Source organism: Metopolophium dirhodum, chromosome 5 (genome assembly GCF_019925205.1).
Source record: "Metopolophium dirhodum isolate CAU chromosome 5, ASM1992520v1, whole genome shotgun sequence".
Taxonomy (NCBI): domain Eukaryota; kingdom Metazoa; phylum Arthropoda; class Insecta; order Hemiptera; family Aphididae; genus Metopolophium; species Metopolophium dirhodum.
Genome location: NC_083564.1, coordinates 21,593,320 through 21,617,041, shown reverse-complemented (window position 1 = coordinate 21,617,041; position 23,722 = coordinate 21,593,320). Strand labels below are relative to the sequence as shown.

The 23,722-nt window shown below is 32.5% G+C and overlaps 2 protein-coding genes across 2 annotated transcripts; one reads left to right on the top strand and one right to left on the bottom strand.

The window, feature by feature from the left end:
* Positions 1 to 2,237: 2,237 nt before the first annotated feature.
* LOC132945650 (uncharacterized) lies at positions 2,238 to 5,981 on the bottom strand. Its single transcript, XM_061015419.1, has 4 exons — positions 5,748 to 5,981; positions 4,422 to 4,541; positions 4,030 to 4,285; positions 2,238 to 3,394 (listed from the first exon to the last, which is right to left on the bottom strand). Exons 1-4 carry the CDS (start codon positions 5,979 to 5,981, stop codon positions 2,238 to 2,240), a joined length of 1,767 nt encoding a protein of 588 aa, XP_060871402.1.
* Positions 5,982 to 20,413: 14,432 nt separating this feature from the next.
* On the top strand, positions 20,414 to 23,217 carry LOC132945067 (signal recognition particle receptor subunit beta). The gene is made up of 5 exons (XM_061014689.1): positions 20,414 to 20,629; positions 20,728 to 20,894; positions 20,980 to 21,119; positions 21,185 to 21,316; positions 22,349 to 23,217. Exons 1-5 carry the CDS (start codon positions 20,539 to 20,541, stop codon positions 22,542 to 22,544), a joined length of 726 nt encoding a protein of 241 aa, XP_060870672.1. The 5' UTR covers positions 20,414 to 20,538; the 3' UTR covers positions 22,545 to 23,217.
* The last annotated feature ends 505 nt before the right edge of the window (positions 23,218 to 23,722 follow it).

Below are 23,722 nucleotides of genomic sequence, written 5' to 3'. Positions count from 1 at the left end.
GTTGTTCATCGTGTATTGACACACTAAAAAAACATTGCCATTTTTCACTAGCAATTTTATTATCCCAATCTAATATACTGTTTTTGAATTCTTCGATTTTTTTTTTTAAGTATGTTAGCTGATCAAACAATAAAGAATCATCTAACTGTATGTTTTTATCAGATAAATAAATTATTGTTTCTTCTACGTCACGCCATGCTATCGGCTCCAATAAAGACATCCAGTCAAAAACATGAAAGTGATTTGTTGAGACCGACCATTTGGTTAAATACGTAATTGCTGTATTGTAAAACTCATCAACTTCTTCATAAAATGTATGTTTTACTTGATCAGATATTTCTTCTTTTCTCAACATTTCTAGAACTTTTAAACCAACAAATTTATTAATTTGTCTATTTTTTAAGTTATCTGAAATGGTGCTTAATATTTTTCTTAGTTCAATTATACTCGTTTTAGATTTTTCAATCAATAAAATGTTCCTGTTAAAAATAACGAGTTGTGCATGTAAAAACCACATATATGTTTCACTCATCGGACTATTAAATGTGTCTAATAGTATTTTTGGAGGTTTCTCTTCGGACTGAAAAAATGATTTTAGTGCAGGCCACATAGATAGCGTTCTTTCTACTGCTGGTAGCAATGATACCCACCGAGTTTTGGAATGATTTAAAATAGTTCTGTAGTTGATATCCACAAATTCACAGAAATCTTTTAATTTTTCTGTTCTTACAGTGTAAATAGAAAAGTACCCAAATATTTTAAATATGATCATTTCAGCATCAAAACTAAACGTATTTGCAGCTGTAGAAATAGTATTGTGCAATATGTGAGCAGAGCAGCCAACACCTTCCAGTTCATTTTGAATGGCTTCTTTTAGTTTAAAAAAAATATTATTTTGTCCTTTTCTATGAATTCCTCCGAAGTTTGTGTTTGCATTATCTGCACAAAATGCAATGCATTTTTTTAAAGGTATTTTCAAATTATTTAATGTATCAATACAATATTGCGAAATTGTTTCTGAAGTTTCGTTTTTAAGAGAACTCATTTTTATTAATTGACTTTTTGTACCATCTGACTTTGTAAAATATTGAATTATAATTGGAAATATTTTTTCTGATTTATGATTACTAGCGTCCGTCGCCAAACTAAAGAAAATTGTATTTTCTAAATCTGATTTAAATATATCAACTGTATGTGGAGCTAAAATGTATTTTACTATTGCAGTGCCTTTAGTTCGTGCGGTTGACATTTTACAAGCAATTTTTGAGTCGGGAAATAATTTTGAATAAAGTGGTGTAGTACAGTCCAGTGAATTAAATGAATTATGGTGAAAAATTACCTTATAAACATTAACCAACTCTGCAGCAGCTACCAATTTTTCTTCTTTTGTATCAGGAGTTACAAAAAACTTGGTCACTTTTTCACTAATATTTACACTTTGAGAATTTTTTTTATGTTTGTTACATTTAATATGATCGACTATGTCAGATTTTCCACCGTGGTCAACTTGAAGATAGCTTTTGCAAAAAGTGCAATATGCTTCAAATTCATTTCTACCTTTTTTTATAAAACTCCAAGTAACGGAAAACTCATCACGAAAGTGACATTTTCTTTTTGGTGCCATAATAACGAATAAAATAATAAATACGAACAATCTAGGCTACGGTCTACGAGTGACTAGTGACTACGACCTACGTTCTACTGATGTAAAAGTCATTAGTCTGTCTCTGTATCACCCGTATGGCTATATCGATTATCGATAAGACGATAAAATATAAAAATAAAACATGTAAACTGCAGCATAGTGCACAGCGCACATGACTTGTTTGTTGTTCTCGAATATTACGGTATTATTATTTTATATTTAGCCTATGGATTTATCAATTATTCGTTATCTTTAACATTAACATGTTGACTCTCGATTTCAATTATTATTTTTAAAAATAAAATTGTAGAAATTAAACAATTTTAATTTTTTCCTAAAACCGGGACATATAGACGTCCCGAAAAATGTTTTCGGGACACCGGGACACAAAGTCAAAAACCGGTGACAGTCCCGGTTTTCCGGGACGTATGGCAACCCTAGTTGTACTTAATAAATACTTTTTTAATTACTGGATAATTATTCAACATATCCAATTCTCTTTTTTTTTAATTCAAAAATGTTATTACCTGTACATTTGATTCATTTTCTTGACCCAAGTCAATTTCATCACTATAACATTCAGAAGAGTCATTTATTGAACGATGTGAGTATAAATTATCATAAAACTCTTTATCACTCGTACAATCACTTTCTTCATTTGAGAGTCTGGCTGTATAATAGTTAAAGTGGACATAGAATTACATTCTTTAATAAATATTTTCTTGCATAAATCTTTGTATCGAACAGGCACCCAATCCAATTTAAATTTTGGATGACTAATCGAAGCAATTATAAAATCTTTGCTTTTTGGATCATTTAGATAAAATAAAAAATTAAATCTCTTCTCTAGACTATTTATAATTGTAAGACTCAAAGGTTTACAATATATTAACTGTTCAGATTGATTCAATATCAATAACTTTCTTAACACTAATATAGTGGGAGCCACATATCCCAAGAAACTTTTTGTTTCACCTTGCAACTTGTCTAATGAAAAGGCCAATGGTTTCATAACCTTACAATATTCATTTATGAATCCCCACTCACTATTTTTCAATTTGGGCAAATGTAACTGTTCAAATATTATTGCTATGTTTAGTTTGTGATCTAAAATTTTTTGGGTTGCATCATATAATGAATTCCACCGGGTCACTACTGGAACTGGAAACTTGCACATACAAATATCATACACTTTATCAGATGCTGCGGTACTTCGACTTGCTAAATTCCAAAAATTTGACAATTTAGAAAAAGTAGATTTGGATATTTTGTTATAATTGTTATCAGAAATTTTTGAAATGTCATTAGCTGCAATCAAATTCAACGTGTGAGCACAACAAAGCATATGTTTTGGTAGACAAAATGTACCATCGTTATTTGAGTTTGATTCAGAAGTTAAAAACAAGTTATTGAATTCTACATTTTCTAACTCAAAATTTGAACAGTCTGATCCACTATCAGAATTTGAAGAATTTGAACTGTTTTCATCAAAATTACCTAAATCGTTCATTGTTTCTTTGTGAGCAATGTTTGGAGAAGTAGAGTACACCCTGAATGCTTTTCCAAAGTTTGCAGCATTGTCCGTAATAATATGGGTTATTTTTGAATGTTCAATGTCATATATTTGTGTAATTTTTGATATAACTTCAGCAATGTTTTGGTAGTTGTGGCTTCCCTTAATACGTTTACAGCCAAGGACATATGAATGCCGGACATATGTTTTTTCATCAATGAAGTGGCATGTCATTCCTAGAAATAAATCAATATAACATATTCAGTAATTTAAAAAATACTAGAGAGATTGTCTCATTAGTCATTACAGAATAGGAACAAAGTCATTAAAACAGTCATTTGGACTTAGGGAAAATTGAAGAAAAAAAATATATATAAATCAATAAATAAAAATATTTTCATTGAAATTTAAAATAATAGATTTTTATAATAATATAATAGATCATTAGAACAATATCAAAATATATTAAGAAAAGTAGTTCTGCTGGTTTATTTACTCGTTTATTTATATTTATAAATATTATAAAACCATTGATATTATGTTTATAATACAAATAAAAAATATAGTAAATTTATTTTTTTAATTTTTGACATTAATAACTAAATATTTTTTTATACATTTTTGATATTGTATTTTAATTTTTGGAGTACCTAACTATATAATAAAAAAATTGTTTCAGCCATATTTTTAACTTTAATATTTTATATAATAAATAATTTGTTGATATTAAAATATTTATATACATTTTTAGCATATTAGGTATAATAAATTACTTATAAATTGACTGATTTATATTTATTTATTTTTTTACTTTTTTTACTATCTCTACATTCAAATGGCTATGTTAAATTGTCCTAAATCAAGTCATTACCCATGTAACTTCGGTTGTTTGTACTCCATATGTCAGCCGTTGTACAAACAAAACTACTTTTTGCTATCAAATCCATCAACATAGATACGTATGATTCATATTTGTTATCTAAATGTTTTGATAGCTGTCTTCTGTTGGGTATTATTTGGTCGTTTAATCCAGTAAGTCTAGTTATTAAAAGTTTAAAACTTGGTTTCTCACATGTTCTTAATGGACACATTTCGTTAACAATATAATCAAATACTAACGTCTTAACCTGAAAATAAACAAAATAACAGAAATTAATATAGTTATAATTATCATTATTATCAATTATTAGAACCTGGGGAACAAATTTAGTTTAAAAATTACACAAATAAATTTTAAAATCACAAAACTAGCAGAGTAATTACCATTTCCTTTGTCACTGTTTTTGAACGGACATCAAACATTTTTGTTTGAACAGAATTATTTTTATTTTTATTTCTTGTTCTGGCTATTTCAACTTTGGAGAGTAAGAATGAATGTTGACTCTATTAAAAAAAAAAAATTGAATAGTTATTTTAATGTCAATGGGTAGGTACGTAGGTTACTTTGTATACCTTATAAAACAATTTCATAAGAATAAGAAATTGATGACTTATGAGTACCAACAATATAACTAATATGTACCTATTTATAAATTATAATACTTCTAAATTATTGGTGAAGTACCTACTGAATACTAAGACTGGGCATTAATGAATTAAAAGTTAAAATTAAGTTAAAACGTTAAGTTAGTTTTAATTAAGTTAATTAACTCCTTACTTATATTTCAAATTAACTTTTAACTTAATTAGTTACTTTTTTTTAATGATTAATATGTTAACTTCAAGTTAATTTTATTCAAAAATATCTAAATTAAGTTAAATTTCGTCCAAAGAATAATGCAAATTTTTTAATGAGGATCTTAGAAAAGTAGGTTTTTTGAAAGCTAGTTAATACTTTGATGTATCATTTTAAATTTCCCCAGTAATTTTCTTGGGCGTAAAGAAAAATTAACTAATAAACATTATTAGGTATGTCTGGAATTTTTTATTTTGCAAATTAGAAAATTTTAACTAAACTAAGTCAAGTTACTTTTTTTTCTAAGTCAACATTTAACTTAACTTAACTTTATTATTTTAAAACAACTTAACTTAACGAGTTAAAAAAAATCGTTAATTTGCCCAGCCTTGCTGGATACTATGTACTTTATATGACTAATAAAATAATATAATATACTAACCTACTCAATAAGCACCTATTATAGTCAAGGTTCTATGAAAACATTAATTAACTTTGTAGGTATTCTACTTGATAAAATATTTAAAAATATACTCGTTTTCTAATAAAAAAAAAAGTATATGGGTATTTATTTCAAATTTGAATTTGGACAAATATAATTTATTTAAAATGCTTCAATTATTAAGAGCTAGGGAACTAATTAGAATATTTTGTAAAAATACATTTTTCAAATTGTATTATGGTTAGGTACCTACGGGTACCTAGTTGTAATACATAAACAAAATAATAGTAATAATAATAATTTAGGTACCCATTAGGCAAACTAATAAAGAATAGGATTTATAAAATTATTAATAGGTACAAAATATGAAACATTTTACTTTAAGATCTATATTATTATATGTGTAGTTGTGAAAATTTGATAAAACACTAGGTATTAATTCTAGATACCTACCGTGTTATTTAAAACTTACTTTAATATGACTCAATAAATTTTCACTTGACTTGGTAGACGCACTTATATTCTTGTGGCAGTTTATACATGATGCTATTAGCTTTTCACCATCAGTCGACACTAATTTAAAAAATTCATCAAACAAATATTTGAATTTTATGTTCGTTATAGACGGTGTTGCTGGTTCAGCTGGAGGATCATTCATATTTTGAGCAGTGTCTTCTAGACGAGCTCTCTTTACAAATCGATCCATAGTTTAAATATGATTAACGATTTACACGAATAAATTTTAAAAAAAAATGAACTGAATAGACTATACGCAGCGTACGCACTACGCGGACGGTTATGATTGAAGTCTTAAGTCAATTATGATGGTATGATACTTTTTCCATAGGCAATGAATAATAATAATAATAAATGAGATATTTATAACTTGCAGTGATTAATTAATAAAGGTTGTTGACGAATGGTAAATTGACTGAGTGGAGCTGGTGGTTTATTTTTATTAGTTATTGGTATTTTTAAACTATTATAATACCAATATTCCCAGTACTATCGTCTTTCAGGTTATTCTTAGACCTTGGACTTGAATTATTTAATATTATTATATTATAAAGCTAATCTATTGTCAACGGACAACGATCAACGATACAATTATTATTATTAATTTCTTAAAAGTGGTGCACATTAGCGACAAATGACAATAATAATACTAGGTACCTAAATTTATACGCATAATTCATTATACAATATATTATACAATTTTAAAAATAATATCGGAAAATATGATGTTCGTATATTTTTCAGACTACGTCTCGTGAACAATCTAGATAAATTTATATAGATGGCGAAGTTTTCTATCTTAGATGACGGGTAGATACCAATTGTGTAATTTATCTAGATAAGATAAAAGATACAATTGTTTTATCTAGATAAGGTATCTAGATAAATTTATCTAACTAAATTTAGCTATTGCACAACACTGGTTACAGCTATGGTGGCACAAAAGTTAATAACAATAGGGGTTCATTATGCTATCGTATTCTAATAACTATAAACTGTGGAAAAAAAAAAAGAACATAATATTTAGATTGAGTTATATAAATTAGTTGATTTTAGGAAGTTTATTATCTTGTTGTTGTCCTCGGATTCTGGTCCCAGTGCGGAGCCGAGTGTCGCGTCGATTCCGATCTTTTGTCTATCTTGTTCGTACTTGAAACATTCCGTAATTATGTGTTTCACGGACAATCTTAAACCACAAGCATCACATAAAGGAGCTTCTTCCTTGGCCATTAAGTATCCGTGGGTAAGTCTAGTATGTCCGATGCGCAGGTGGTTTAATATTATTTCTTCTTTCCTTTTTAAAGAACTGTTAATCCATCGGTTGATGGAACTTTTAATTGTGTTCAGTTTGGTAGTTTGTTGCTTCCATACCCGAAGCCATTTGTCGTTGGACATCTCACTAATATGGGATTTTAAGTCATCGTATGTTAGCCCTGGTAATACTGTTACTCCCGAGTTTGAGGTGGCAATTTTAGCCTGTTGGTCTGCTAGTTCGTTACCAATGATGCCCGAATGTCCGGGAACCCACATGAGCGTGATATGTTTGTTTCTAATTGAGGCCTCGTTTAGTTTATTTTGTATTTTTATTGCGATATCTTCAGGATGGAATTTGTTTTTGATGCTGGTGAGGGTACTTGGGGAGTCACTACATATAATATGTTTTGGGCGGTCTTCGTGTAATATTATTTTTAATGCCTCGAGTATTGCAATAGCTTCAGCCGAGAAGATGGAGCATGTTCTTGGAAGTTTGAATAGTAGATTTCTGTTTTGGAATATTATTGAAAACCCTACTTCGTCATGAGACTTAGAAGCGACAGTGTATACTTTTTGGTAGTCTTTATATTGTTCTAATATACTGAGAAAGTGACTTCTGTATACTGAGGGAGGGTTTGGGGTTTTAGGAAGGAAGTTAATTCTGTATTTATTGAATAATGGGCTATCCACGGGGGATAGTTCATTGGTTCTCTTGATATTATTAGAGCCGGGTCAATGCCGTTTACATTTAATTCTTGGTGAATTTCAGTATTTTCCTCAGTGAGTGGAATGAATTTGGCTCTGACTGTTCTAACCAAGTATTTTAGAGCTAAGTCTGTCCTTTTTAACTCGGGAGGGTATTCTCCGGCTATGTTATAAATGCTTAAAATTGGGCTACTGCGGAATGCGCCTATAGCCAGTCTTAGCCCGCTGTTATTAATAGCATCTATTGATTTTAGCGTAGAGTAGGATGCAGATTTGAACATAATGGCACCGTAGTTTAGTCTGGACTGTATAGTAGATCTGTGTATCTTGATTAATGTTTGAGAATCACCTCCCCAAGCTGTGTGAGATAATATTTTGAGTAGGTTTAATGCGTTATTGGTTGAGGTCTTAAGGTATTGTATGTGGGTTGCCCACGTGAGGCGGCGATCGAAAAAGAGACCAAGGATTTTGACTGATTTTTGGATAGGAATTGGCTTGTCGTCGAGAGTAATATGAAGTTGGCCTACCTTTCTTTTTTGAGTGAATACTATGCAGTTTGATTTTTTGGGAGAGAAGTTAAAGCCTGTCTTTCCTGCCCATTCTTCGAGATTGTTAGTGGTTATCTGGAGAAATTTTTGTACTGTGCAGATGTTATTGCTTCGACATGAGTAATTAAAATCGTCAGCGAAGAGGTTGCATTTTACGGGAAGGGAGCAGCATTGGGTTATGTCGTTTATAGCTAACAGAAAGAGCGTTACTGACAATGCTGAGCCTTGGGGTACTCCATTTTCTTGAGAGAATTCATCGGACATCTGGTTATTCGCTTTTACTTGGAAAGTGCGGTCTTTTAAAAAATCGGCTATAATATTGAGTGTAAAGCCTTTGGCTAAAATTCGATTGAGTTTGATTAATATGTTATGTCTCCAAGTTGAGTCGTATGCCTTGGAGATGTCCAAATTAACTAGTCCCATGATTTGCTTGCTTTCGAAGGTCTGATTTACTTCGTGTTTAATTAGAAAGAGGTTGTCAATTGTGCTTCTATTTTTTCTAAAACCACTTTGTTGTTTAGAAAGGAAGTTGTATTTTTCAAGGAACCAAGTTAGTCTATGGTTGATAATTTTTTCTAATATTTTGCACATGGTGTTCAGTAGAGTAATTGGTCTATATCCTTCTGGTTTAAATTTGTCTTTTTCATTTTTAGTGATTGGTATAATTGTACCGTTTTTCCAAGTAATTAGCCAAGAGCCTTCGATAAAGATTCTATTGAATACTTTTAACATACATTTTTGGGCAATTGGTCCAAAGTTATGAATAAATATGTAAGGTATGTTGTCAGGCCCGGGACCGTGACTTTTACATTTAGCTAAGGTGTATGTGAGTTCTTGGATGGAGATTGGTTTATTTAGAAGAATTTGATCCGTAAGATTACTGTCTATATTGTTGAGAATAGTTTCATTTTCGCATTTTTGTTTGTACATTAGGAACCGGGTTTTATAAATTTTATCGCTACTGTTGTTATAAAAGTATTCTCCCAGTTTATTCGCAATTGATTGATCGTTATTCATTAGTAGGTCAGTATTATTGTCGATGAGGTTTATTTTGCGACTTCTACTGAGTCCTTTTAGGGAGTGGATTTTGTTCCAAACGAGTTTGGTGTCTGCTTTTTCGTTGATACTACTTGTGAATTTTTCCCAGGAGGCTTTTTTGCAAGTTTTAATCAGATATTTGGTTCTAGCTCGGAGTTTTTTAAGTTCAATGAAGTCTTCAAGATTATTGGACGTTTGGAATTTTTTTAATGCAATATGTTTATCTTTAATTGCCGATCTGATGTTTTGGTTCCACCAGGGTACTTTGGGTTTTTTATTGTTGGTAGTTGATTTACCAATTGTTAGATTTGCTATTTTGAGTATTGAGTTAGTAAAAGTATGTATTATTGTGTTGGTGTTTTCCGTATCGGCATCGTTTATATATTTAAATTCTTCGTCGAGTAATTCATTGAAGAGAGACCAATCGGCACTTTTTAGATTCCACCTTTCCCCGGAAGAAGGTTCATCAGAAATCCGAGATAAGTATTTAACGATGATGGGGAAATGGTCACTGCTGGTTATATTACTATATACTTTCCATTCGAGTCTTTGAGCTAGCGATGCATTTGAGAGTGTTAGGTCGATGTTGGACATAAGTCCGTTAGCAATATTTGTATTGAATGTATTATACCAGTGCTTCTCAATCTTTTTAGTACTGCGACCCAAATTTCCCCCGAAAAATTTTTCGCGACCCACATTGTTTCACTTTTCAAAAAGTAGGTAATAAAAAACAAAATTTGTATTATATAATTATGTATACATTTTTATTAGGTATTTAGTATTTTATAGGTTAATTTTATATAGTACATTAATATATTTTTACAAATGTACTTTTAATAATGAGGTGTATGCGAAGTGTGTGCTTGTTTTCTATTATGGTTAATAACAGCAATGACATCGACGATCGACGTCAATTTTAGTTATTTTCAAACGTAAGGAGTTCGATAATTTTAGCTTGTTTCGATGTTTGTTTTTGATGCCCACCATTGCCGAAAATCCAACTTCACACATGTATGAAGATGAGAAAGGGAGTAGTATTTTTATAGCTTCAGTTGAAAGAATTGGAAATATTTGTTGAGACGACAGCCAAAACTGAATCACATTATTGCGGCTATACATTTTATACTATAAACTGTAATAGTCTAATTTATAAAATAGGAAAGGGAATTGAAATCGCTTACACACACATCGCATTTCTCATGTTTATAGAAAATGCATAGATGAGCCGAACGTGCGTGCGCGGACTGCGGAAGTTCGGGGGACATTTTACCGAGTGTTCTTGCCAAGACCATTTCTTGGCTTGTAATGAACCGACGCGACGACCGAAACGTTCAAAAACAACGAATAACGATGTTATTTTTAGACTTACAACAAATAACAATTTATAAATATAAAATTATAAAATCAATAAAAAAATATTATAATAAACAATAATATTATTTCACATTGATCATGGCTAAAATTGAATTTAATTTGGTCATTTAAAAATAATACACCCAAAAACGTTTTACAATAAAAAGTGTAAGCAACGCTTACACTGCTTATATACACGCTACGCCACTGAATACTTCAAATACAAAAATTGAATTAAAGAACGCACTGATTATTGCTCGCATAAGGAGTCCAGTTGTCGCTCGTTGAAATCGGTTTTTTTGAGACTTGAGAGGTTGTTACTCTGGTGGTTGGTGCTCATGCACTCGTTTAAGGGACGACACGGATATGCGGTTTAAGGGACGACACGGATATGCCGACCAGAGAGTGGTAGGTGGTTGTATCAAACGTTTTTGTATTTCCCCGAACTAGATTTCTCTTCGGCGGCAAAGACCTTTTTGTCGGTGACAATAGTTTTATTGGGGATGACCGATTTCTACGAACGACATTCTGGCCGTTATTTATTATTCTGTAAGATTTTAGTTTATTTATTATAATGATGTGTGAGCATATCATTACACTAGTTAACTAGACATTTAACAGGTGATTGATAAAACGGCCCTAAAGGTATGTGGAAAATATAAATTGTGTATACTAATTTCTGAAAATGACCCGCTACTCCTTCAAACTTATCACTTGTAAAATCTAAAGAAGTTATAAGAGTGATATAATATGAGTTACGTTACACCAATGACAAAGCTGTTGTTGTGATCCAGCACGGTTGACAAAGGTCAAATCAAATGAATTAACACATAGTAAAATTAACTATTATTACGAATTTATTGACGTTAGGTTAGTATTTAACACATTTTAAACACTCGGAGTATTGTAACAATTTAAGACAAATATCTCTAGCACGAATACTGTCAACTAGTCGTCACGCAGAAATAATGTGTCTTGTCTCCCTCTCGGAGCGCCTTTATATACTAGACAACAGTCAGATTACAGGGTCCCACTTAAATATTCGCTATGGCTCTTTTAGTACTTTTGAGACTAACTTTTCCTCGTGACACTTATTAATAGTAATTGTGCCACGTACACCATGCGTAATACTGTAATAATAATATATACGTGTGTAACGTCTCCTCTTCACCTGGGCTCTTACCCGTTCAGGTGTCGTTCTGTTTATATTAACGAGGTCTCAGAGACTCGACCTCGGTGTCTGATATTATTACCAGGGATCAGGGTTACCCTATGTGAAGCAAAGTACTCAACGTAATGTATATATATATATATCTGTTATTGAATATTAATGTATTATTATTATCTACTACAAGTTACAACATCGAAAGTATACTTATAAATTATAACTCCGGGCTACCGATCGGGCCATGGTGTGTCGTGGGTGCCGATGTCCAAATGTGGGTTGAGCTGGTCGTCCGCAGGTCCTCTTCAGGTCGTTGTCAGCCCTCGAGTTCCACTATCGACCACCGACTATGACTCTTCATTCTTGACCATCCAACTATCAACCGCTGACTATATTCTTTCGACTACCTCACTGTAGACTCTATCATAACTGACTCCCGCCAGGCGTCCAGGTCGGTTATTTACACGTTGTGAGCTAAACATCGCGTCAGCATAATATATATTTCATACATATATACACATTTGTCATTACTAACACTCAGCATATCAGCCGTGCTCAACGTAGGGAGTAATGTACGATGTCGATGACGATAATCGTTACACGTGTATGGTCCTACACCTTGACTATCGCAACACTGTTATACGTTTGGTTTCATTGACCTAACCTTTTTTTTTTTTTTTTGTTAGTGAATCGCGGCGCTACAGGGGGGCACTTCATCCTAGGATAGTCCTTCCCCCTGCATCCGCATCGTTTATTATATAAACCAACAAACATATCATTTACAACATAATGAAAACTTAAGTCTAAGGCGTAGCCTTTACACAGATAGAGGGCTCTACCCCTCTAATTTCCACCTTCGGTGCACACATCATAAGACTTAACTACATTGCAACTCTAGCTGTTTTTTGTACCTGCCTCTCCTCTTCCTCCTTTGTCGAGAGTATCATTTCCGCGTACGCCTTAACCGCATTCCAGTGGTCCGTCTTCTCCAGCATTTTCGACACCACCGTATCTGGTTCCAGCGCTGCACCGATTCTCACCTCCAACTCTCTTCTGTGTCTCCACCATCTGTCGCACCTGAACAACGTGTGTTCAACGTTGTCCACCGTCGATCCGCAGTCGACGCACGCTGGGTCTTCCCGCTTTTTATATTTGTGAAGATAATATCCAAAGCATCCATGACCCGTTAGCATTTGGGTAAGATGAAAGTCAGTCTCGCCAAAGTTCCTCTCGGTCCACTGTTTGACATCGCCAATGAGCCGCTTCGTCCATAGGCCCGTCTTGGTTGCGTCCCACTGCAACTGCCATTTCCTATATGTTAGGTCTGTTAACGCCCGTTTCTCTAACATAGCCCCTTCCTTCCGTGTTTTGGCCTTGAGTTGCTGCTCTAGCGCTTTGAGGTGTACTGGTATCATACCAGCAACAACTAAGATAGCATTCGTTGATACCGTACAGTATGCCATGGCTACTCTCAGTGTGATTCTCCTTTGTGGTCTCACTAACGTTTGGACGTTTATTTCGAATGTTAGTGCATCTGCCCAGACCGGGGCTGCGTAAAGCAGTTGATTTTGCACTGCCAGCGCAACGACTTTCCTCCTCCGTTGTCTTGCTCCTCCCGTGTTGGGAAGAATTTTCATCAGGGACTCGGCTGTGGCTCCTGCTCTAATTGCCGCCGTCTCTATGTGATGTTTGAAGCCCAACTTCCTGGATAGTTGCACACCGAGGTATTTGAGGTTGTCACTCGGTTCTACGGGTACCCCGTTCACCGAGAAAACTGGCACTTTATATCCTCTCTTTGTAGTGAGCATCACCGCTTCTGTCTTGCCGGCTGAAAGGGTTAATCCGGCATTTCCTATCCACTCGGCTACCTTAGCCAGCGCGTTATTCGTCACCTCCTCGAGTATACTTGTGGTGTGGCCCATCGCCACAACCGCCACGTCGTCTGCAAAGGCTACTAGAGATGTAGATGACATTCCGTCCACGTTGCCGCCAGTGTCCACTCCGAGGAGTCCGTCGTACATGAGGTTCCACAATATCGGGCCCATGACTGAACCCTGTGGAACCCCGCATGTAGTAGGCCAAACCTTTCCCTCATAATCGATCTCCCTGTCACTAAGATAGCTCTGCAGGATGTTGACGAGGTACTGAGGAAACTGTCTTTCTCGCACCGCCTTTAAGATGTTCTCCCATCTCGCCGAGTTAAAGGCGTTCGCCACGTCTAAGGCTACCACCACACACAGCTTCCTCTTGTATAGTGGTCCCGATCCGGCTTTCTCGACCGTTTCCATCACTTTCTGTATGGCGTCAACCGTGGAACGCCCCTTCCTGAAACCAAACTGTCTGTCGTTGAGGTCTCCGCTCTCGATCAAGTGCTTTTCTAAGCGCCCCTTTACCAATCTCTCAAACAGCTTTCCAATGGTGTTCAACAGACAGATTGGTCTGTATGAAGACGGGTTTTCTAACGGTTTGTCTCCTTTCCGCAGGAGCACCAGCTTGGCCGCCTTCCACGGGGTAGGGAAGAGACCGTTCCTGAGTAGGCAGTTAAAAGTATTCCGCATGATCTCCGGTCTCCTGTAGGCGACTTCTCGTACTATCGCATCAGGCACCCCGTCCGGTCCTGGTGCCTTCCCCAACGGAATCTTCTTACTTAGATCCCGGATCTCCTCGCACGAGACGTCCGCGAATGGGTTATAACCGTTTACTGTTGACCAGACGATTTTGGGATCCTTGGGGAATAATCCCTCTACAATTGCGTTTAACCTTCCGGGTATGGAGAGTCCAGGAATCGGTCTTTTGCCCATTATTTTCTTGGTAACTAATTTATAGGGGAGACCCCATGGGTCTTTCTCTACTTGCTCGCATAGGTTCCTCCAGCAGGCTTCTTTGTTGCTTCTGTTAGCCTTCCTAAGTGTATTCCTCGCGGTCTTGAAGTCCTGCCGACATTGTTCCTGCACCTCCACCGATTTGTGACGCACTCTCTTACTTCTACGCCTCGCCTTCTTGCAGTCGTTCCTCAGATCCGCTATTTCACTGCTCCACCAGTATACTGGTTTCTTTCCCCTCCTGTACTGACCTTTGGGCATGCAACTGTCACATTCCCCCACAAGGTGCCTGTCCAGCGCAGTGTATGCAGCTACAGGTTCTACTTCTTCTTCACCGACGTTGCTTGAATTTATGTATTGTACCAGTTTTCCCTTGTCAAGCTGTCTCCATGCCCACTTTGTTCCTGGCTGATGTATTTCTACCTGTTTTCCGCTTGACCTAACCTAACCTAACCTAACCAAAATCGATGATTAATTGGATTGCTTTAGGGAGTAATTATTTTATGTCTCTTTTTGTGTCCGGTATCGTATCGGCATCGCATTGTTAATTTTTTTAGGTACCTAGTCAAATTGTATGAATGTATGATATTTACCGAATAACATAGTATGAGATATTTATAATGAGTATTGAAAAATAAAATAAAATTTTCAGCATTTAAATTTGAGTTGGATTTAAATATTCCAGTATTTATAAAATAGTCAGCAATCCAGTATGCCTTAACTATAAATAAGTTGTCTACAGTAATGCCCAAGTGTGAAGGAACCTTTGTGGCTGTGTATCTTTTTTTAAATAATCTACCCAACAAAGAGTATAGATCCATTATTTTAAAGATCTAAAATCGCATTTAATCTATAAATAGTTTTTTTAGAAACATGTGTATAAAAAATTATTGGATTATTATTTTTGAAAAAAACTATAGAAAATAAAAAACCATACACAAAAAAAATTCTCAGAAATATGGTTTATTGTTTATAAAATATTGATGTTTTTTTTAAATTTAATTACTTATTATTGTAATATAAGCATTAGAGTTAAGTTTTGAATGCATGTTTTATAATAAGTTTAATAATATGTGTGTGTATTGTGCACCCATTATTAGTATTTTGTTTTTAATATTTAAATTTTACACTGTCATATTTGAAAAAATGTATTAATCAATCTTTTTATTTAATTAATTATTATAATAATATAAGTATTGAATGTAAGTTTTATATGTTTAATATATATGTATGTGTAGGTAGGTATGTGTAATATTGTATTGTTATATTGTTAATTCATTGTGAGGGGACGGAGTGGCCGAGCAGTCTAAGGCGTCGGTTGCGACACAGCCGGCGCCGGTTCGACTCCTTGGTCACTGGCGGCATTTTTCTTCGGGCAAGTCACGGTGTCCGGAGAACAAATGCCGCCATCCCCCACCCGGGCATGGCACATACCAACGGGTGCCCAATCAATAATTCTGCCAAACACAAGCACTCACGTGTAAAAACCCACCACCACAATACAACCCTACTAACAGCTAATGGCCATAGATGCCGAGCTTAAGGATCAATGAAAAAAAAAAAATAAAAATTCATTGTGAAGATATTATTTTAAATATTTCATACAACTTTAATGATGATTTTTATAAATTAGGTTTTATTATATTTTGCAATAATGAAATGTTTTTAAATATGGACATTTATACACCAGTTGTCTGTAGAAATTCTAGTATTACAAGTTCTAATAATTAAACAGATAGAATATTTAGATTTAGCGGTTAATGTAAAACAATTAACATGAGTTGTTGTAGTATTGATTCTAATGATTGTTGGTAGTGAACATAATGAGTGTTGTTCATTTATAAACCGTATAATATGTACTAATTGTTTGTATGTTGTATCATAAAATAATTAACGCTATGTACCTATAATTGATAAAAAAAAAATGTGTGTATATTGTCTAATTGTATAATTTAATGTTTTTTTATCATAAAATATAGATAGTTAATAAATGTAAAAATATTTTTTATGGAAGATTGTTTGAACAATCAAAATAATGTAAAAAATAAATAAAACTACTGATTTTTTTGTATGATGTATTTTTTTTTTATCATCACCTAGTGTTGTACAATACAAATATACAATGTACAAGTTATGAATGATTAACAATATGATACTATTGTTCGTGTGGAATTGCCATATTTATGAAGTTAACCTCTTGTGAGTTGTCATCAAATTTGAAAAATGCATTATAATATGTAAGTCGACTGTCGAGTGAATACAGATTCTCGAAAACACACCGTGTAGACATTTATAATCTTTTACAGGTAGACTGTATGCGCATTGGATCTGGTCATGGTAGGTACCTAAAGAGTTCAAAGTACTTCAAACGGGGTAATCTTCCACATAGATATAGTGTGAACTCCTACAAAAGATAGTGTTGGCTCCTAATAAAGATAGTGTTGACACCTAGGTACAAACGATGGCAAAAATATTAGGTAGTAAGTTTTTAAAAAAAAGTCAAATTAATTTTTAAAAAGGTGGACAAGTGAATATCGTTTGTACCGTTGTTGTTTCCTCCAAGCATACTTATATAAATTATCAAATTTAATAATTTCCTCCAGTTTGAATCGTTTAATTAATTAATTACTATACATTATTAAATATTAAAAAACTAAATGACTTATGTATACATATAGGTAAAAATATCAAAATTATGTTAAAAAAGAAATCAGTAGAAAAAAATATGTCTTCGTATTTTGACATTAAAAATTAAAATATCTGCCTTGCAATACATTAATAAATATTATACAAAAATCAATTCAGCTACTTATATCAATAAAAACTTAAACAATAATCAAATTAAAATAAATCATTAACCAAGTGTTTGTATTTTATCTATAAATATATAGCCATATAGGTATATAATATATATTATTATTTTCATTTTTAGCTATTTGAGCTTTTCAATTCCAAAATTGTGTGTTAAAAAATTTCAAATAAAATGTTGGAGTGTAGGATTATTTTTCAGGTAAAAATGTTCATGTAAGAGATTACACTATCTTTGATTTACAGATTAGGTTACAGTATAGATTAAATTTCATGTAAGAGTTTACATTTAGCACTTCAAACTGTATAATATGTATTTTTTTTTATAATTTTTGTGAACCAGATTGTATACATTTTTTTCAGTGAATAGTTATTAAATACGTATGCCCAAATTCATAAACAAGTCAAAAATTCAATTTTTACATAATTATCGAAGCACACCAAAAAATATTCTGCTTCGGATAAAGGAATCTAAATTGTATGTTATATCATTAACAATAAGTAAAAAAATGAAAAAAATGTTAACGATGAAATATAGTAAAAAATATTATTTCGATCAATACAGTCGCGTCTCGGTAACTCGAAATTCTCGACATCTCGAACGAATAAAATTCACCTTCAAATAACAATATCACATTAAAATGTTGATAACTTGACATTTTTAGTCAGTCGAATTTTTTTTCCTCCGTTAACTTCGAGTTACGAAGAGTACACTTTTTATTATTTTCAAAAAATATTTTTATATATTTTAGTTGTATAACAGACGACGACATTTTGAATACACTGAATTCTTAAAATAGAAGAGTTTATCTAGAATCAATGTATTGACGAATCGCCACTGTCAACAATCCGTTTTCTATTCATTTTTTTTCACCACGATAGCCAGAGGAATGAGTTTTTTTAATAGATGTTTTTTGAATACTTTGGATAAAGTTGGGAGTAAACTTATGGGGCGGTAAGAGTTTACTTTCTTGGTAGGCTTGTTGGGTTTTGGAATTAGTATTATCTCATAAAATGTCCAAGTTGACGGGTAAACCTTTTTTTAACAATATTAAATTTGATTATTTATACAAGTAATAATATGGTAATAATATGGTATATAGGATGACACGCAACGTCTTCGCTCAGAATTTTATTGTTTTTCGTAGGTATGCAATTTTCGTATCGTTGAATTCAAATACAACACATTCGTTGCCATCCATTTAGACCTATACACTAGTCTATGACCATTACAACAACAGCTACTGTACAGCAGAGTGGTATACCCACCTGTCCACATTTTTTGTTGCTTGAAAATTATTTTTCAAAAATTTTGTTCTCCGCATCGAATAATAATATATTTTCAAAACATGTACTCAATATGTTTTATTTAAATAGACCACTTTGTAAGTACTGGACCTAATAAAATTTAAATTTGTATTTTAAAAATGCCCCGACATAAATATTATAAAATATAAATGTATACAAAATATAAATGTTAAGCCAAATATTGATACAGTGCTCACAGCTCAGTGCTCAATGCTCATCAGTCATCAGTAGGGCAGAGGACTTGTAGCATTTGCATATTTTTTTTGCACAGTCACGAAAATAGCAGAGTGCGAAACAAATGCGTTTCATGCTACCACAAAGCTAGTTTTGAAATTTTATTGTGCATATAAATGCATATTTTGCGTTTTTTTGGTTTTTAGGACAAATGTTTTTCCATTTTATACTTTTAGATGCATATTTTAAATAATTTATAGGTTTACCAATATTTTTTCTTCGACGTTTTTATTTATTTATTTATACATCCAAAATAACGTTGATATTATCGAATATAATATGATACCTGAAAACTTGAGCCTTGACGATTTAGCATACTTTAAATATGCTCCTATAAATTCCGTTGATGTGGAACGTTCTTTTTCGATGTTTAAAGTCCTGTTATCCGACAATAGGAAAAGTTTTACGTTTGACAATTTGAAAAAACACCTTATTGTCCAATGCAACTTCCAAGGGGTAAAAAATTGTGTCAATTTTAAATATTTGAAACTAAAATATTTTGTCAATTGTTTTTTTAGTAGTCGAAGAAGTTAAAAGTTGAAATTTGAAAGTTTTGAAGAAGTATCCAGATAAGAAAACCCATAAAATAAACCCAAATAATTCAAATAATTAATTGTAAGTTGTTAAATAAAGTTGTAAATAACATTTTTTCATCAAAATAATAAGTACCAACAGAAAAATTCTTATTTTTTATTCAAAAATATCCACTTTAAAATGCATATTTTTAATGCATATTTAAATATTTTGTATATTTAAATGCATATTTGGTGACTTTTTAGAGCTACAAGTCCTCTGCCCTAGTCATCAGTATAAATTATATATGAGAAAAGAGTTGAATATTAATTATTATATTATCATTTAAGTTTAATAAAACTTTACCTATTAAAACAATCATTTTCAAAAAATATTTCATCAAATTAATTAATTTAAATAATTATCACCGCACACCTCGTTTGTTTTAAAAATTATTTTTTTCATTATCAATTAAAGATCGAGAGTTTGATACCACGACAGAATAGACGAAATCAATCAGACCGATACCACAGAATAATAATTATTATTCATTGTTCTTCTGTGCCGATACAACGACCTATAAAACGATAAAATACACGTAAATTTAACTCGGGACGCACTTCTGAAAAACGGGACGAATGGGGGGGGGACGTCCGGTCGCACTAAATACTGTATGCGTTTTCGGCATTCACTATAATAATATTTGCACTCAAGACTTCAATCTCTTTTCCGTGTGTCTCGTAATGTCAAAGTTCAAATACCGTCCCGCCAATGGTAATCTCAGCTGCAGCTGCTGGTGTCTGAGCCGTTATCAAAACTCCGAACACGCGAGCACACGACGTATCGGTGACGTACAGTTACACTGATAACACGCCAGACCGATACGGAAAAGTGATTACGTTCGTGTACCGCCGTTCTATCGCCGTCGTTTTCTCCATTTTTTCGTCCGACTTGGAGTTTGGTTTTCGTGTACGAACTATCCCACGCTCGTCGTCGACCATGTCTCTGAACGTGGCTAAAGCTCAGGGAAACGATTATTTTCTCACTAGAGAGCTACTGGTTGCCCTGCTCGTTCTGCTCTTTACTGTCGGTGAGTGACGGTTTTCCCCGCACACCGTCCAGGAGCCAATTTATTGTACTGGCTAGGTGTTCGATAGCTTATAATAACCAATTGTCCGTCTTTTTCAGTGCTATTTGTTCTATGGAAAAAGAGTCGTAAGACCAACCGTGATGTACTGCTCGTAGGATTGTGCGATTCGGGTAAGACGGCTCTGTTTTCACACTTGTTGTACAATAAACCAGTACAATCTTTCACGTCCCAGGTGGAAAACACAGGCGAGCTTAGAAACAAAAAGGTATGTAGAACGCTGATATATTATGTCACCAACAGCATAATATAGCGTAATGATGAATTATTGTAATGTATTATTGTGTTTTTAGAACTTGTTGCGCCTAGTCGACATTCCAGGACACGAAAGAGTGTTCACAAAATATTGGGATGCTTACAAAATGAATTGTAAAGGTGTTATGTTTGTTGTGGATTCAGAAACTGTTCAAACTGACATTTGTGATGTGGCCGAGTAAGTTTGAAAACTAATATAAATACCTATATAAGTACTTTTCAGTAACGTCAATTTTTTTACAGATTATTGTACAGAATTTTAACTGATGTAACGATTCAAACCAACAAGACTAAAATTATAATATTATGTAACAAACAAGACAAAGTATTGGCCAAGGGATCAGAAGTAATCAAGACATTGCTCGAAAAAGAACTGTACGTATTCAGAATTGTTAGATTTATAGTTGCATACAGAGTTGGGTAAATTACTTTTGAAAAGTAATAAATTTATGCTACTCTTTACATTAAATATTTTTGTTTAAATTTCATTCGCGTCACTCGATATTATTTTCATCACATAAAGTTTATTTTTATATTCAAAAAGTAGGGCGTTACAAATAAAGTTACTTTTTTAAAAATTAATTTCAAAATCCGTCCAAAACGACTAATGAGTAGTAGGTATACTATCAATATTATTATATAAATTGTATTAATATTAATTCCTGGGATCTTTAAAAGGCAATATTGTTGATTATTACTAGGGCAGTGAAGTTGTTGCATTTGCATGTTTTATGTAAATGCTTATATGCTTTATTGCTGAGTGAGATTAAAATATGTTTTGTTAAACTCTTAATTTAAACAAAAAAAAAAAAAATTATATTGTAACAAATGCAATTTTGGGGACTTTTTTAATTTTAACTATTTTTCATAATTTAGGTTTACATTTAAGATTATATAACTTAATGTATAAAATAAAAGCAAGTAAAGGTAGCAGTGAACAAATTTCTATATTTGTTATAATACTTATTATTTTATTAATATTTCTATAGAGCGATTATCGCATTAAGGTCGTTAAGAAAACTTAAAAAAAAATCATTTGTTGTGTAATGCAATATTCATATTTAATTTTTAAATTTATAAGTGCAATTTTTAATATAATAATCAAGGTAATAATGCAATAACTTCACTGCCCTAATTATTACTTATCTAAAAATTTCATAATCGTAATTAAATTGTAATGACTTTTGATTTTTCTCGAATATCCTAGCTCCTAGTTGTTGTCAAACGCTCTACATTCATAACTTATTTTAATAACGCGTAAAATAACAAGTTATCTACTGCCGTTAATTTAAATAAAATTAATCAAAGTATTACAGCGTTACTGCAAAAGTAATTTTGTTACAGTAATTTGCGTTATGTTACTACCCAACACTGGTTACAATATGATTACTATGTATTGTGTTTTAGGGATACATTGAGGTTAACTAAGTCAAATCAGTTGGAGAGCATTGACGGCAAAAAGAATAAGACTCTGTTGGGGAAAAAGAAGAAGCATTTTGAATTTACTCATTGTCAGATGGCAGTTGAGTTTGCAGAAGTAATTTCCTCATCTCAAGACATAGTTCTTGAACCGATTAAAGACTGGTTAGAAGGTATTCAGTAAATATATATTGTGTTACAACAATATATTAATGATTCCCATTTTCGGAATCACTTTTGAGCTTCTTTGTTATAAATACGATTTTTTTTTTGTATAATCTATATGTCTTATAATTATATTTTTTATTGTTAAATTAAGAGATGTACAATTCAGCCATATTGGTGGGAATGTTTTTGATTAAAAAAGACTTCTTACTAACACAGTCGAATCCAAAATTCTTTCTGATATATTAATTACTGTACGTTGTGTACTTATTGTTTTGATTGTATTTTATTTAATTTATAAAGGTACACAAGTATTATGACATGAAACTATAAGAGAGGGAAAACGTGACATTATATACTTTTTTAAAACGACAACAGTTAATACTTAACCTAAAATTATTCATTAAAATAAGAATAAGAATAGTAATCACGATTTAAGATATATCTTAAATCGTGATAGTAATAGTAGGAGACAGTGTATACAACTGTCACACTTATTACATATTGTAGGTATAATACATTTTAATCTATTAATTTTTTTACTAAGCGTGTGTATTTATTTGTACTTTTTACTGTATAAATCTTTTAAGGTTATTAAATTCAGTACTAAGATTTTTAACTTTGTAATTATTGACTTGTAAAAATTGTACATAAAATGCATGAATTATATAAACTAAATTCTGTAGAATTAATCATCCGTAGTCATATTGTGGTCCACATAATATAATTTATAACATTAGAAACTATGGACTGTCAAATTCTGAACACCTTTAAAATTTTTATCAAAAAGTTAAACACTAAAAAATTAATGGTAGCAGCAAATCTTGCAGCTGTCTATACCACCGCAATTATTGTGGAGCATTATTATGGAACCTAACCTAACCTACTTTTAACTGTAATTTTATTGTTTATTGAGCGCTAAAACAGGTTCTACGTAAAAAAAATTGACCAAACCTAAACAAAGTGTAAAATACACCGTAGGGGCAAAGCCCCCCAAACCCCCCTAATCAGCGTCACTGAAATTGAAGTCACAAAAACTTTGCTAAAATCAAGTATCTATACTTCAAACACTCAAAAGTCACAACAATTTAATTTGACTTTCTTGTAGACATTTTTTTTGATAAAAGAAGACAAACTTATGAGCAATCTCGTATTAAATTTTCAAATCTTAGATTTAAAAATAACAATTTTTACGAA